Source organism: Limulus polyphemus, unplaced genomic scaffold, assembly GCF_000517525.1.
Source record: "Limulus polyphemus unplaced genomic scaffold, Limulus_polyphemus-2.1.2 Scaffold5476, whole genome shotgun sequence".
Lineage (NCBI taxonomy): Eukaryota > Metazoa > Arthropoda > Merostomata > Xiphosura > Limulidae > Limulus > Limulus polyphemus.
The window spans coordinates 28,668-47,031 of record NW_013671086.1 but is presented as its reverse complement, the minus strand read 5'-3'; the positions used below and the strand labels follow the sequence as shown (position 1 = coordinate 47,031).

The following is an 18,364-nucleotide window of genomic DNA, read 5'->3' as shown; positions in this document are numbered from 1 at the left end:
AAGGACTTATATCGCTAAGTTTTTTTGGAAAGAATTTCTACGGAAAATTAACCAACGACCAGAGACATAACAATATTATGGCTTATGTTGTATACCAAATTTTATGGACATAAGAAATATTTCACTAGTTTTTATCTTTAGAACTTTATAATTTCCATTACTTAAACACAATCTGTGGTCTGTTTTTAGACTGATCCAAACTTGTTGAAAAGTATTTCATAACTAAAGATAAGAACTATTATTCAGAATATAGAAGAAAAAAGCAATTCTGGTTGGGTAGAACTTTATGAAAAACTTGTCATCAGTGAAGATAAGAAGGCTTATTTCGTACGTTTGCCAGTTAATGATGGTTTGAATGGAAAATTTCGTCATGTTTTCAAAGTGGACATACAGGTAAATTTAAAGAGTATCAAGCCAGTATTTTAAGTAGCTCTTGTATTATTGTCAGTAAAACTATAAAATAAGTATATATTTGGAGCACTGTTAGCTGGTAATTTTTGTTTTGAGTTATAGAAAAATAAAATGTTGTGATTATGCTTTTGTTTTTTATTAGAGAGACAAGATCAGTTAAGCTCAATTAATCCTCTTCAACAATAAGTATCTTTCCTTGTTATTAAATAAACAGAAACTATAAAATCCCTTAATCTTGCATTAGCAGAAATTACATACTTTATTTATTGAATGCTTTTTACGAGTTATGTAAATTTTTTGAGCACAAGCTGGAATTTAATATTCAGAAGAAAGTGAGAATTCCTGCCTCTATATGGGAGCAGATGTCCATGCTAACACCAGCTATGCAATCATTTCAACTGAAAGAGGTGTAAGATGGAAGGTTGTCCTTGCTACAACTGGCAAGTAGTAGTAAGATGAAACATATTACACCTCTGTTTATCATGGATTCAGTGAAGAGAAACTTAGATTGCTTCCTTTAGTGGTTTAGCCAGACAGCCACATTAAATTTGTAGACTCGGGAACCAATGATGCAGAATTGTTGCTAAGTTTGGATTGATCAGTGATATATAGATCCCTTAGAATACCTGAAACCTGACCAATTCTGTAAAGAGAAAGCCTGTTAGATATTCATGACTTAATATGAGAGTTATGATTTAGATAGTTATAAAGAGTGAGTGTTAAATTCAGTATTTTTAGAAGCAATAATTTTTCACAGGTTTGTTTACGTAACTGTGTATAAATCATACATTGTGTAGTTCACTAGTCAGTGTTTGTTATATTGTTTTGTAATGTTATTAGAAACTTTTATGTTTTTCTTGTTGTTTCATTGAGTATTCTTACATCATAACATCTCATAGTTTGTAGACAGTTCTAGGCCTCAGTCAAGATAGATATAAATACGGTTCCAAGCAAGCAAGTAAGAAAGTTAGTGAAAGTAAAAGTATAAGTGAAAAAGGTGAAGTAGACTATGATGAGTTTAGCTATAATAGGCAATTTCTAAAGTGAATTTCACAGCTTGTATTGTAATAACAGAGTATGAAAAAATAATTTGTCTTGTCAAAGGGTGTTCAAAAGTAATTAAACCTGCCTGTGTGAACTTTGATGAAAAGGAGACAATTATTTAAAACTCTGGATACAACTGTGGTAACCAACAGTGTAATGAATATTTTTATATATATATTTGGCATGTTTTAATATATTATTTTAAAACAAGTGGACCATGTTACTGATTGTTCATTGTGGAAATTTATTACTAATAATTCATAGACACTTTCTTTAAAGAATCTGGCCTACAAAACCTGACAGTAGTAATACAGCTGTGGCTTTTGATTATAAAGTATCAACAGAAGCCAAGAAATGCTAATGTTTCATAAAAAGAATGTAGACTATATAGAAAATGTTATATGCCATAAGCAGCTGCACTATTATTATATAAGCATATTTTGTTTACAACACAAAAATAGGGGGTTTGGCAAAACCCCTCCTGTATAAGTGCATGTTTCGATATTAGTTTATATGTACGAGTTTGCACATGAACAGGTGAGAAAAGCATCCAAAAGACAGAATATAAAGTATGATAAGACTGTGAAAGAATATTCGTTTAAAGAAGGAGAGTGGGTGTGGCTCTGGTATACTCCAGTAGCACATACACCACTCATATTTAGCTGGATTGGATCTTATCTTGTTCTACAGTGACTTAGTCTATTTAATTATGAGATTCAGCATTTGTGTGGCTCACAAAAGTGCAGTGACAATGTCATCTCCCAGTTGCTTTGTCTAGGAGTGAGAGAAAGCTTGCAGAAATTAGAATGCTGGGTTAATTTGTGGATTATCCATTGAAAGGAACTGTTGTTCCTTACTTCCTAAGATATTGAGCAATTTTGACATTGAGATGTCTATAGGACACTGGATGATAACTTTGTAACTAATATTCAGTTAGGATGACATACTATTCATAGATCAACTGTTGAAAGCCAATGCAACCCTAACTTTATGAGCTACATAACATATTAAAAATGTGGCATATAAACATACAATGTGTTTTATACCTTCTTATTTTAATACAGTATTTTTCTAACGAGTTAGTTATTCTAATATATATGCAATTCTAGCATAACCATGGTCAAGAAAGTCGTTTTTGTTCATTTTATTGTAGCTGCCTTTGTTTCTTTATTATTCTCTGAAGATAACACTCATTCTTATCTTGTGAAGAATGGCTGCAATGCTGTACATTGTGCAAGAATGTAGACAGCAGTGTCCTTCAATAGTAGATCAAATGATATTTCGAGGTTAAAACCTCCTTCAGGTTTGAATGAGAATGATCTGTCACATGGATAGTGCTAGTCACTCTGGGAATATCTGATCTTACCTTTAAGTAAGAAATATTAGATTTAAACACTCTGGTACATGATGTTGAAGTAACAGAGAAGTAACAGTTCCAATCCAGTAAAACAAGCAGTCCACCATCTAAACAAGTATATACACTGTATTCTGTTACAATGAAACTTTTGTTGTTGTATTTTACATTGTGTACAGATTTTTTATTTTGTTCTCACAAATATGATATTCAGTACTACTCTGTAATCTTGTTGGATCTCTTATTCAGCAGACCTATCTCATTTCTCTTAACATTTTAACTTAATATACCACAAAAAAAAACAGAATTTCTGTAGCATATATGCTTGTTTTTATACACATATTAGTACATATATTGAAATTCATTAAGTTTCAAATGTTAGGACAGCTGATGCCTATAATATCAGCAATTTGTATGATTGTAGATGATTACAAGAAACTTGCAAACATTGGAGAGCTGAAAGGTATTTGCAACCTATACTTTCTGAACTATTACATAGATTTGTGGATTAGAAAATTTTATTTCGTGTTATCAACTAGATTTTTAGTTATCAAAATAATAAATTGTGTTAGCTAGTAAATCTAGAATGTTAATGGTTGATAAGCTGTTGATTATAGCTAGAATACCTAGAACACCATTGACATTATGAGATAAATGATTATATACTATGTTCATAAGTTTCAAAATATATATGGGTATATTTTAATGGAGAACTTTTCCTTCTGGCCTGGCATGGCCAGGTGGTTAGGGCACTTGACTCGCAATATGAGGGTCACGGGTTCAATTCCCCATCCCACCAAACATACTCACCCTTTCAGCCATGGGGGCATTATAATATGATGGTCAATCCCACTAAAAGAATAGCCCAAGAGTTGGCAGTGGGTGGTGATGACTAGCTGCCTTCAGTCTAGTCTTTCACTGCTAAATTAGGGATGGTTAGTGCAGATAGCCCTTGTGTAACTTTGGGTAAAATTTAAAACAAACAAACCAGAATTTTTCCTTCTGATCGTTACATGTAAAACACTTTACAGTTGTGGCGTGAAGGAAGTTAAAATGATCCTACATATGGTAATATGATCTTACATATTAGAATATTAAGTATGTAGGTTGGTTTAGAAAATAGGTCTGCGTATGGTAAAATGATCATACATATGCAGTGTGTAGTTTTTAAAAATGAGTCTACATTTGGAAAATAATTATATATGTGGCTAAGACAGACTGAAAGTGAGGAAGGACAAAATATTATTCCCCTCTTCTATGGTAGCACAATAACTTAACTGTAGCTTTCTAGGAGAAAGAAGTAAAGAGTTAAAGTATATATATACTGTGCATGTGCTGAATCGTTAACATTTATTTTGTGATACTATTGTTGAGTGTGTATATCCATAGTTGTTGACACAATGTGGTAAACTGTTCAACTCTTTGTATCTGGCAATAAAAGAGCTTAAAACTCCAACTGTGTTTAAATCTCCTATTAACCAAAATCCACATGCTACTATGTTATATACATACATGCACATGCATACCTAAATGTGGTTAACAAATATAATTAACATATTGCCTAAGTTCTTTATGGTGTTTTTTTTATCAGAATTTGGAATAAGAATTTTGTTGTTTTTATTAATAATAAAATATGTGAATTGAATAGAATTCAACACTTTAAACAAACAGAAAAACATTAATAATAAAATTTAATGTTTTTTATGAAATGTAGAAGCGACAGAAGATTTCTGTGACACATGGAAGTTATGATGTCACTGGCATTCTTTGTCATCAAAAAGACACTGTGTAAGTTTTAGAAATTTGGTTGTATTCATGTTCTGCAAACTTTGTACTATTGAAATAGCAGTGAATAAAAACAGTAATAATACATTAATGTTATTTTTTCTATTGAGAACAACAAATTTTGCCTGTAGATATTTGCTGTTTATTTATGTTTTGTAAGTTACTTAATCTTTTATGCATTATTATGTTGATGTGTTATTGCTATTTTTTATGAATTTGTACAAAGTATTTATTCTTTTAAATAAGAACTATGTTTTAAACACACTTATGTCGTTTTACTCTGCAAATTCTACTGTGAAAATCTTGACAATATATAATAGTTATGTTGCCTTACTACTCACATTTTCTGGTACTTTGTTAACGGTTTTAAAGACAAGTTTTCTCTACTTTACTAACCATGACACTATAAAGATATGTATTGTTTTACTCTTCAAGCTCTCTGTCACTGTGAAAACCATTGGATTAAAAATACACATAATACTCTACAACCTTTTTCTTCCTTGCTAACCATGTATTATAAAGGCATGTATTGTTTTACTCTGCTAGCTTTACTATGTAAGATTCTATTACTGTGAAAAATCATTGAATTTAAAACTCATTTTACTCCAGAAGCTTTCTGTTAATATGATAACCATTGAATATCAACACACAACCTTCTCTTCCAAATTATGTTACTGTTAAAAACCATTTACTTAGAAATGTACTTTGCTCTAGAGGCTTTGTGTTCTTGTGAAAATCAGTTAAATTATTGTATTCTTTAAGCTTTCTGATAATGCAAAAAACCACTGAATACAAAATAAACATCTTACTTTTTAGGTATTTTTCTTCTATTATGATAAACATAATAATAAAAATACATATGATATTACAAACTTATGTATGTTGATTTACTGTTTCAACATTCTTGTGTTCTAAATAACATTGAACCTGGCTTGGCCTTGGTTGTTAGACACTCAACTTGCAATCTGTTGGTGGCAGATTCAAGTCCCACCATTGCAAATGCTCACCATATCAGCTTGGGGGTATTTTAATGTGATGGTCAATCCCACTATTTGTTGGTAATGAGTAACTCAAGCGATGGCAGTGGGTGGTGTTGACTAGCTGCTTTCCTTCTGGTCTATCACTCCTAAATTAAGGATGGCTAGCATAGATAATCTTCAAGTAGTTTTGTGCAAAATTAAAAACAAACAAACAATATAAACAACATTCAATTATAAGTACATGTATGTTTTCTTACACAGTAATTTTTTTTCTGTTATATTGGCCATGACTTCATGGACAAATGTATATTGCTTTATTGTATAAGCTTTTTATTACTATGATGATCATAGCATTATAAACAATGCAAGAAACATAAAATAATTATTTAATCATGAAAATAAGTTTTGTCAGATGTGTTATTTCTGGTAAGAGTACTATTTTATCAGAAGAAATAAATAACATAGAGTATAGAATCCAATAATATTCATGCCCCCAAAATGACTTTTTATTTGGCTGCAAATAATTAGTAAGAACTTTTAAGTAATGCATCTTGAAATGTTTCTGTTTTTATTTTTTAATTTATTTTAGTAATTCTTACCTGTAGTATTATACATGACTTTATAGTGCCTCCATCATCATCATCATATTAGTATACATGTAATTGTAACATTTTGATTAAATAAGTTTTTTTTTAGTGGGTAGACAAAGAAACGAAATCTACACTCTAAATTTTAATATTGTATCAAATATTAGTTTACTTCATGGGTGAACATAAGTGTCAATTAAAGCTTTGAGCTTTGTCTTTTGCTTTAGCTTTAGCTTAGCTCAAGGCTACTAAGAAGAGGTAAAATTCTATAAACTCCTCTCACCAACAAAATGATAAATAAAAAAAGAATTAGTTTTTTTCTCACCAAAAACTAGTGTAGAAATCTTCACCAAAAAATAAAAACTAAATAACAACAAAACTCGATAGGTATTACACAACCACCTTGGAAGACAAACCTGGTGAGAATCATGTTTTTAGTGCAAGGGTTATGAGTGCAGCTGCCAAGGAGAAGTCAGAGGTGTGTTTGACGTGTGAACTTGGAGACCAGTGTTTGTATAATAGTGCAATCTTCAGTCCTGGAGCCAAATACTACATTGTGGAGTGTTTAGGGCCAGGAGTTCCTAGAATTGAATTGCGACAAGTAGAAGAAAATAAATTACGTGAGTGTTTCAGTTGCATGTTATGTTTGTACAATCAAACTCTTGTTATGTACTCAAAATTGCTTTTCGAAGTCTAAAATCACATTCTAACAATATGTTATTCCCAGACAAGCTACAATATTAAAGTGTGTTTATGCATTTTTAAATTAAGGATCAAAGACAAAGCTGAACTATACTGGTGCTGACTCAAAGTATTGTCATTACAGCCTGCATTGTATTCTGCATAAATAAATGACAAAAATTCAACCATGGTCACTATAACTCTCAATGATATACTGCAAAAATTGTAACAGTGTGTAACAAGTACCCTTATCTTATATTGGCTCATTATCTTAGAGGGTATTAGGAGGTTAAGAAATTTGTGCCCTTACCTGATTTGAACCTGAGACTATCAGCCCATTCACACTAGTTCTTGAAGTTAATGAGTCTAAGGTTTATGCCCTTTCTGCTGACATACTCAGACTCAAGTCTCAAGCAGATAACTCTCACCCTGACAACATGCTACACTGTTATTCCATTTAAACACACTTTTTCTCAAGCCCAAGACACAGAGCAGAGCATTCTCAGGCTTTAAATACACAACACAAAACAGGATTCTCAGAGCATTTCCACACAGTGTAATGTAACATCCACAGACTGTCAACACACAGTATTCTCAGGCCATCTCCACACAATGCAACAAAGCATTCACAGGCTGTCAACACACAACATTCTCTGGCCATCTCCACACAATGCAACATAGCATCCACAGGCTGTCAACACACAACATTCTCTGGCCATCTCCACACAATGAAACATAGCATCCACAGACTGTCAACACACAACATTCTCAGGCCATCTCCACACATTGCAGTGGAACATCCACAGACTGTCAACATACAAAACAATATAGAATACTCGAACTATCTCCACACAATTCAACATAGCATCCACAAACTGTCAACATGCAAGATTCTCAAGCTATCTCACACAATGCAACATGCATCCACAGACTGTAAACACACACAACACAGTATTCTCATGTCATCTATATCAGTGGCAGACGCTTGTGAAAACAGGATTCTAAAGTCCAAAGGTCACGACAGTTTGGAAATAATATAGAGGGTCCAAGGAGTGTAAGCCCCTTGTGAGGGTTAAAAGGGCAAAGGTGTTTAATCCATGTGGCATATGTTATAAGGTTAATGTTTTATTTGTATTTTTCTGTATTAAATGAGCTGTGTGACTTGTATCCTTTAAAAAGACAATTAATACTTAACAGTTAAACTGCTGTCTTGATTTTAAATACTAAGTCATAACCATTATTAAGTAGGTTTAAAGGCTACACACTAAGCTTAACCCTATAAACCTATCTACAAAATTATTTTATGCAAGAGAGGGCAATTTAAACCTAATGTAATGGTAAATTACTTAAAATTTAAAAAACAAAGTTAAACCACAACTATTTTCATAAGCATCTAATTATCTAACCATAGTAGTTAACATTTTACAGATAACCTTCTGCAGAAAAAAAATATACATATCTCTACTTTCTCAAAGCTGCAATCTGAGAGAGTGATCTAAAAAACTGATATGTTACAAAATCAAAGCTTTTTCTCTCTAACATGTAAGAAGAAAACAGTAATCTTATACATTCAAAATCATACAGTATTAATACATGTATTAATGACACTATATACAAGATTGAGTTGCCATTCAAACTCTGATCGTATTATCCTCACCTTTTATACTTTAGAAAATTCAGAATAAAACAGGTAACCTGGAATCTACCTTAATCAGTTCTTGAACCTGGAATCTTGGGCTATTACTCTTCCAATTGATCTACCAAGATGTAAACTCTGTGAAGATAACTCCTATCATGAGCACTACAAAATTAACCAAAAAGTAGTAAACTATGTTCATAACAACTCACATTAATGTCGTGCACAGAGAATACTACAACATTTAGCTACTCTCATGCTGGTTCATATAGATGTGCTACATACATCAATGTTAACATTGAAATGTTGTCATTCTGTCCAACACAATTGTGCAGCACAGATCACTACAAAATTGCGATGTTCATGTATTGATTCACACTAGCAGAGGTATTGCATGTATTAATATTATACGTGACCATGTGCACATAGATCCATTACAAACTTGAGTAAATCACATATTGATCCACACAGCATAAATGAAAAATTAAATAGGTCTACAGTTGAAGTATATATTTTATGCATTATGCTGATCAGGATCAAAAGGTTCCTAATATTATAATATATATATATATATATATATATTTACAGTTTTGGTGTTGGAAAATAATGATGAACTGAGAGAACTATACCACCAGAGAGTGTTTCCTAAAGTTCAAACTTTCAAAGTTCCTGTGACTGCTTCCTTCAGTAAGTTCAAAAAGTAATATTTGGTTAAACATTTTTGATAGATCTGATATGTTGTTAGTGCACTAATTTGTTACATGTAAGGTTTTTGATATGTTTTTATGAATTACACATCATATTTTAATTATTCTACTGTGATAGCATACCATCATATTAGATGTGATGTTTATGCTACACTCATGATAGAAGCGATATATTTTTATTGTAATATTTTATGTGATATTTTTGTTTTGCTTCCTTAATAGATATACTATGTTTTCACTCTACTATAATATTGTTACTGTGATGTTTTTCCTATTATGTTGTTACATGTTATATTTGTACATTAATTTCTTGTATTGTTACTCATGATGTTTCTATTTAAGGGTAGTTTTAGTTGTTAAAAGTGCTTTAATAGTAGTTGCTTGTGAGTTGATCTTTCTTCTTAGTTGATAGATCATTCATTTGCATGTTAGAAGCCTTGTGTTCAGTCCTGCTCCATGGTGATACAAAAATTGGATTATCACAACCATGTCTTCCTAGTGGTTAGCCTGCCAGACTGTGGATCTAGGTCCATCATTTAATTGAGTTACGTCACCAGAAAAAAAAACAAATACTCTGCAAGAGTAGCCCAAGATTTGATAGTTGGTGTTATTAACTAGCTGCCTTCCTTCTAGTTTGTCATTTTAAAATTAGTGACAGATAGCTCTTGAGAAGCTTTGCACAAATATCTAAAAACAAACAAGTAAACAAATCTAATAACTCTGACTTGTTGATATTGTTCTAACATCTTGTTATTTGGATAAATTCTATTGTGTTTATCTTGTATTGTCATATGGATAGGTGTGTTGGACTGTATTTGTTTCAAAGATTTCTTCAGAATCCAAAAACGTTAAAAAAAAGGGAACTGTTAATCATAATAGTGAGAGCTAGTAAATATCGTGGAGAAAATCTGACAAAGTACTTGAAAGGAGGATGTGTAGTGTAACACTTGAACAAGGTTTGCAGTAGCTAAGTGTATGTGTGTTTGTTTATTTGGCACCTTTTAGTGTGATGTTGTATAGTTATTCAGTATACTATAGTTTGGTGCTCTATACTTACTTAATACCTTCTTGGTTTTTATTACATGTTTATTTTGATTATTTTTTCATAGGTGCAATAGTGCGACTATTCCTTCCACCTCAGTTACGCAAAGAAGAAATCACTAAGTATCCGATGCTAGTCTATGTGTGAGTATTTCCGTGTTTCAAACCTTCTAGTTCTCATTTATATAGTTCCAAAACAAATACTAGTATTTCAGATAGTGTTGTCACCTCAGAATGAAGGTTACAAAATCTTAATAGTCATTATTATTACTTTATATAAACTATAAATAACAGAATTGAAGGTATTATTTTTATGGTATGTATAAATATTTCATTTAATTGTAACATGCTTCAATTATTCCCTATTAAATCCTAATATAAAATTTAAAACTGAGATGTAAGTAGCATATGTAAATCATTATTATTTCAGTTTTATATGTTATGATAAATATTAAAAAAATTTTCTCTAAATGTATTCAGAAAGATAGTTGTGTATGAATAAGAGAGAAGAAAATATCATTAGTACCAGAATTGAATGAATGTATAATAATGCCAGTATTAGTGTTACATTTCTTGGTGTATTAAGTTGATGACTTATCTTTTTCTTTAACTAGTAATATTATTGGGATTTGTTAAATGTTTCAGACTTATTAAAACTTATTTTTTTATCAAACGTGATATTTACAGCACTTTTTTATTACTCAGGTATGGTGGTCCTGGAAGCCAACTTGTCACTGAAAAGTTTGGTGTCAGTTGGGGAACCTATCTTGCTAGTAATAAAAGTTTTATTTATGCCATGATTGATGGTAGAGGAAGTGGTAATCGTGGTGATAGCGTACTCCATGAAATATATAAAAACCTAGGAAGTGTTGAAATACAAGATCAAATAAGTGTTGCAAGGTAAAAATATCAAATATTTTTATAACAAAATATTTCAATTTATATTTACATTGTAGGTAAACTTCAATTTGTATATGTTATCTTAATATGTTTACCACATTTGGAACATTGTAATGAATTGTAGATTTCTATTCTACCCATGCTTTGTCCACTGAGGGGAGATGAATCCCAGATTTTAGCATAACTTACCACTGACCCACCACGTGTTCTTTCATTTGATTCTGAAGTGTTTTGCATGTATTTCCTGTTGTAAAACTAATATATTTATCTATCTGTTAAAACCAATTATAGAGATAACACCAAAGAAAAAGGAGCACAACTCAACAGTGCCTCCTTACTTTATATAATTTATTAAAATTTCAGACAACTAGATGAAAAACAAAAATGCATTGTACATGAAGGATAGACAAATAAACCTGTCTAAGATACAAACTACAGCATGGAAACTGACATATATCATAGTAAGAAAGGTATTTGTAATAATAGAGCCTGAAACAGTGGTGTGGATACACTGATTTTCAGATTTGATCTTTCTTTGCAAGCCTACATGTGAAATTAAACTAGAACTTTAAAATTATATGCAGATATGGGTGCTCAAACCCATACATCCTACATCTAAAACTGTCATTCACTGGCTGTAGCTGCATAGAAACTGTAGTGTCAAAGTAAAAAATATAAGCATTACTTATCATCTCTAGTACTTATAGTGACCTGTTTTACTCATATGTTTTTTTTCTCTTTCCTTGCTTTTCTATTTCATTAGAAACAACTACCATTCCACAACTGTAGACAGCATTTGGTAGTTTTTAAATATGTGATGTTGAAGACTTGAACACTCATATCTGCTCATAATTCTTAAGTTCTTATTTTTCAGTACCTCATTGACCCCCCAGTGACACAGTGGTATGACTGCAGACCTACAACACTAGAAACTGTGTTTTGATACCCATGGTGAGCAGAGCACAGATAGCCCATTGTGCAGCTTTGTGCTTAACTACAAACAAACAAGTACCTCATTTAACTTGAAATGTGAAACTTTTAAATAAAGGTTAAATATGACAGACAATGACTGACCCATTTACTTCTGTTTGAGTCCTACTTCTGCAGATATTAGGATATATTTTATCATTTTATATTTTAGTTTGTATCCCAGTTTTTTTTGTTTATTGCTTGTGTGGCATGACTCTTGTTTTTGTCTAATAGTTTCACACACAGTCTAACTTGGTCACCTATATATATATATGTATATATTACCCAACTGAGGTCTAGAACTCTCAACAAACTACAAGACATTATGATGTAACAATACTGCCTTAAAGTGACGAGAAAACTTCAGAAGGTTCAAGTAACATGACGTAACTTCCCACCAATTGAACTGCACAAAAATTATTTGTAAACAGTCACATAAACAAAGAACTATTGCTTCTAAAAATAACTTACTTTAGCAATCACACAATACCAACTAAATAATACTCTCATATTACACTTACATCTAACAGAGAGGCTTTATAAATGTAGACTTAAAATTAAGTAGCACAAACAAAAATTATGTTTAGCTCTTAAAATATAGCAGGTGACTCATTAGGTCACAAAACTAAGAATTAAACAGAATTAAAACAAAATACGAAACTTAGAAAGACAGTGAAGTTTATTTCTTGGAAGCATATATACAGAAGGCAAAGGTTTATTATTAAGCTACAGATATAGTTCATATCTAACAAGAGACTAAATGTGACATGGAAAATAAACGTTTTTTATTTTCTAATCAGCAAGTTAAGGATGCAAAAGTACAAACATTTAAGTGTTTATAGCCATTGTTACCAATAAAAGGCACACACACACACACATACATAACATTCATTTTAGCCATAATGGTTGATTTCCAAAGTGATTTTCACAGCTTGTATTGTAATAACAGAGATAGAGGAGAATTTAACCCACTTGTGTGGACTTTGACGAAAAGAAGACGATTATTTAAAGCTCTGGATACAACTGTGGTAACCAACAGTTATAGTGGTGATTCTAAAGTGAGTGTCACGGTCTTGTATTGTAACAACAGAGTAGATGAACATAATTTGTCTTGTCAAAGGGTGTTCTAAAGTAATTGAACCCTCCTGTGTGGACTTTGATGAAAAAGTCTTCCAGGGTCTTTACGGACCCCAAATATTTTGTAAACATTGGCGCCAACAGATGGAAACACGTACATGTTTGTTGTTTTCAGTAGCTTCAGTATTTGTTTAGTTTGTGTTAAATTATTACACTTAGTTTAGATGGTAAAAAAAACAAGTTGTGATATTTAATGTTCATTTATTGATCAATAAAGAAAAATAATAGTTTTTTATTATGTAAATACTTTTTAATTAATTTTTATGATAGTGTTCTCTGAGATCCCGGAAGAGTGACTATGGCAAATTTTTACAGAAGACTAATGCAGGATTAAAACTCTGGATACATTGTGATAACCAATAGTGTAACGAATTTTTGTACATAATTTACTTATTTTGAATTTATTATTTTAAATAAGTGGATTGTGTGCTGTCTGTTTATTGTTGAAATTTAATGCCAACAAGTTACAGAAACCTACTGTAAAGAATCTAGCCTATATAAAAAAATCTGACACTCTTTATGGCTTAGTCATAAGCTAGATGGTTTATAATGCTAAAGATTTAAGTATGATTCCTGTCAATAAGGCCTATGTAAGATAAATCAAAAAGTCTGACCTATTTTCAGACCAGGGCCAAAAAATTTTAGGAATGAGGTAATTAAAAGAAATTCAAAATCTATAATGATTAATGGCACTGTTATTGAGTAGTGAAGAAGGCAAACCTATGGATTAATGGTCAAGGCTGTATTAGAACTTGGCAGTTTTGGTATTTGAATGTACCAGCATTTGTTCTTGTAACATTATATTACATGCTCTGAACTTATTCTTTGTTTTGTATATGTACAGGTTTCACATAACATGAGGACAAGAAAGTTATTAAGTAGCTTTTGTTCTAAGCTACCTTTGTTCCTTTTGAAGTAGATAATAACTGTTAAGACCTCATTTTCTAAGAATTCAACAATGGTGTCCTTCAATGATTGTTGAGGTGGTATCTAGTGGTTATGCCCCACCTATGTTGTAATGAGAAAGACTAGTCATGTGGTAATTTTGGCCAGCCTGCGTAAATGCAAGGTTTGTTACATGCTAAGGAAAATAGTATTTGGTCAGTCCAGTCTGAAACTTGGTCTTTAGTTGGTTAGTCTGTCTGGAGCTTCATCTTGTGTAAGTGTATTCTGAACAGGATTTTGTAGAATGAACAAGTAAAAGTATCCAGACAAAGCAATGGTCCAACATGTTTAATATTCAAGCAAATACAAACATTATGTTAATATTTAGTGTCATAATAAAGATTGTGCATATTGTGTTACACTTCTTGTCCAGTCTCATTATTTCATTTTACATTGACTCAGTCAGTAAGAGGTTTAGTATTATTCTGCAATCAACATTTTGAGTGAATCTCTTGTTATCTAGAAGACCTATCTGATATAGCCCTGAAGTTAATTCAATTTCACCAAGATTAGTGGTTCTCAACTTTTTTGAATCCACGGAACTCTTCTGGCATCAAATTCTTCACAGTATTTATTATGAAAAACATTACTGCAATACCAGCAGCTGTTTGTACCTAGTCTCGCTCACTAAATTAAAACAATGCAGTGGCTTTATGTTATGTTCTGTCATTATGAAACCTGCTACACTAATAAAGATATATAATGTAGTCGGATTGCAATTATGTGACTAGTACATATTTACGCATTAGAATATGCAGAACTCTTGCATTTTGCAGATCCCTGTGGAACCCCAATATCTCATGGAAGACCTGGATGTCTGTTGAGGAATCTGAGGTTTCCTGGTTGAGAGGCATTGACCTAGATATTCCACACAGCTAACTATTGTGATGCCTTCACAGTTCCGTAGTAAATTTTGAGCAAATCACATTTTTCCGTAAATTTTAAACAGTTAAGTTGGCTTTGCAGCAAAATTTTACAATGTTTATTTAGTAAAGTTGTCCCTAGAACTTCCTTGCAATTTTCATTTGTAAAGCTCAATGATTAATCTTTCAAATAGCAATTCGATTTCAGTGTGAAACTTTCAAGTTTCTTTTCAGGCTCATATTATAGTATACAGCTAACTCTTGGTGTTTTCATCTTGTTCTGTCACTTTTTTTTTAAAGTAAAAAAGAGTCTGATATGTAGTTACTTCTATTTAGGGATTAGTCTACTGATAGCATCATTCATATTAAATACACAACAAAACATTAACTTGATAGAGTTTTAAAAGTATCAAAGTTCAGTATTAAAGTTTATTACTATAGTTGAACATTAACATTAAGTAATAGAGTTAATAATTAATGTTTATTATTAGTTTTTTAATGAAATTTAGCTTTAGAGTTTAGTTGTAGAGTTATTGAAGGCTAGCGTTGAAGCTAAGAATTAAAATTTAGTTTTGTAATTTTGTACTGAGGTTCAGTATAAGAGTTGAGTGTTAGCTTGAATTATAAAAACTGGAAGGAAAGTTGGTGCATGGATTAGATACAGACATCACATGAGTTACATTGTTTTATACTCAGTTAAGAAATCTTTTATTCCAGGTATCTTAGGGATGACTTACAGTTCATTGACAATGAAAAAATTGCCATCTGGGGATGGTCTTACGGAGGTTATGCTACAGCTATGGCTCTTGCCATGGATACAGATGTCTTTCAATGTGGAATGTCTGTAGCCCCTGTCACTAATTGGCGTTATTATGGTGAGACAATGATAAACTTCTCATAACATGTTTATTTTCAGAAGAAATTGTTCATTTAGTCAAACTTGTTAGTATCTTTTCTACAATTTATATATGGCATGTCTAAGCAGTCAGGTGAGACAAAAAAATAAACAGGTGCTATATCTAAATAAATATAATAGTAATGTCTGTTGTATATCCATGTAACTACTTCACAGGGTGTGGATGGATTTTTACCAAATATGCTATGGAGGTTCATTGGGTCAGTGGGGAGATACATACAAATTTTCAGTTTTGCATTTTATGGTTTTTATAGGCGTTTTTACTGGTTTTTTTACCACTACCTCGCCCCCTCTTGATGGACCTTCACCAAATTAGGCATGAAGGTTTGTTGGGTCCATGCAGTGATACATGGAAACTTGCAGTTTCACATGTTGTGTTTTGTAGTTTTAGAGGTGTTTTTTACAATTGCATATAAGGAAAGCAGCTTTCCATGTCCTAGGATAACCTTTCATTAATCATGAATTTACCTAACTTCCATCCAGGGGACGAGTACTCCAGCTAGTAACCAATAAAATATATATATGTACATACATGATCAGATAGAAGAAAAGAAAGTTTACCATAAACTTACTCTTACAACAGGATAGAGGGAGAAAATCAGACAAGAACAGTTAATTAAGGACAGGAAATTTACTATATATTTACCATTACAACAGGATGAGTTTACAGAATCAATGAACAAAATAGAAGAATGTGGTTTACCGCATACTTTCTGATACATAAGGATTCTTGTACAAACACAAATAATGGAGCATTTGTACTGTAACCTTGTATATATTGTGACTTTTTGTTGGCAGATTCTATATACACTGAACGTTACATGAAACTTCCTCAAGAAAACCACATTGGATATGAGAAATCTAACTTGTTGAAGAAAGCAGGAAATATCAAAGGGAAAAATTTTCTTTTGGTTCATGGAACAAGTGATGGTAAGAAATTTTTCATTTGGTGGAAGAATATTCACATTTATGCTTCCATCAACACTAGAGCTTATGTTAAAAACAAGTTAAACATGCATATTAGAGCTGCTGTTCATCACAAGTTTTACTGTTTGTATTTGTAATAATACTCAATATTTTTCAATTGCATATATTTACTAGAGCTAATGTTCAACATAGATTTCACTGTTGGTTTGTGAACCAAGGCTGAAATCAAAGGTTTATCTATTTCTACTAGAGCTAGTTGAAGACATGTTTTTGTATTAGTATTTGTACTAATGTTCAACAAAGTTTTAACAGATTTACTAGGGCTAATTCAGGACAACCTTCACTGTTTGTATTTGTACCAATGTTCTAAAAATATATGATTTCACAGTTCATTATGTATTAACTTATAAATACAGTACAAATTATAATTCATGATGTCAGAAAAACATGTAGGTTCAAGAAGTCTTAATATAAAATGATAAAAACCCTATAATCTGAGCACTTTTGAAATGTGGACCTTTTTTCTTCCAGGGTAAACTGTACAAATTATATATAATTAACCGAAGAAATTTTAGCTCATCCAGGTCAATAACATTAATTATTTATTACTTATTTCATCACATTTAATGTAAAAATAATGAGCATTTATCCTTTCAACTTAAATGAATTTTATATATTTTCATAGTTTAAAATTCTCTGACTAATACTTTAAATTTGTTTTTATTATTTTCATTTTTTATGATTTATTCAGCACCAAATATTTAATAATGTTTTTGCATAATCTACTTCTTAAGTGTTGGAATCTTATATTTTAATCCCCAGTGAGTTAACATAATGTTCTATTTGTAAGTAATCATTTTTATTCTTTATTAAATATCGTACAAGAAATATTTTAGTAAAATATAATACCTTTTATAATTGTTTCTTTTTTATCATTACATAATATTATAGTTTTATAACATTATTCTGTAATAAAAAAGTTGATTTCATTGCAGTTCGATAAGTCCCTTCCCCCATACCGAAATTCCATACTGAATTACTGGCTGTGTCAGTAAGAAGTACAGAATTCTTAACATATAGATGCTTATCAATATTTTCAAATTATAGGTTTTAATGAACATAAATCTTCATGTTTTTACCAAATCCTTAACATGAGTTTCTAGCTTAAATTTTTATCAATTTGTAAGCCTAAATATTTTATAACATCCACTCTTTCAATTTGCAAACTGTGTCTCTTACTTACAATGCTAGAAACTAGGTTTCAATACCTGTGGTGGGCAGAACCCTTTGTGTAGCTTTGTGTTTAACTATGAGCAAACAGACAACTTACAAACAGTTACAATTATTATTATTATTTATACACTCATTATTATGAATACACAATTTCAAATCATTTTCATATGTATTAATTTAATTTATTAATTGACACATTTTTGCTTTAATTATGTTAGTAGATAATTTGTTTAAAACAAAATTTTAAC

The 18,364-nt window shown here is 31.3% G+C and overlaps 1 protein-coding gene across 1 annotated transcript in view; it reads left to right on the top strand.

Annotated features, from left to right (window-relative positions):
• Nucleotides 1-18,364, top strand: part of LOC106472628 (prolyl endopeptidase FAP-like) — a gene marked incomplete at its 5' end in the record, with an annotated part of 43,079 nt that overhangs the window by 14,439 nt on the left and 10,276 nt on the right. Inside the window, 8 exons of the mRNA XM_022401175.1 lie at nucleotides 247-393; nucleotides 4,524-4,597; nucleotides 6,549-6,781; nucleotides 9,067-9,165; nucleotides 10,295-10,370; nucleotides 10,932-11,126; nucleotides 15,758-15,915; nucleotides 16,755-16,886. Of these exons, the coding sequence (XP_022256883.1) occupies nucleotides 247-393; nucleotides 4,524-4,597; nucleotides 6,549-6,781; nucleotides 9,067-9,165; nucleotides 10,295-10,370; nucleotides 10,932-11,126; nucleotides 15,758-15,915; nucleotides 16,755-16,886 (1,114 nt within the window). The remainder of the gene's footprint in view (nucleotides 1-246; nucleotides 394-4,523; nucleotides 4,598-6,548; nucleotides 6,782-9,066; nucleotides 9,166-10,294; nucleotides 10,371-10,931; nucleotides 11,127-15,757; nucleotides 15,916-16,754; nucleotides 16,887-18,364) is intronic.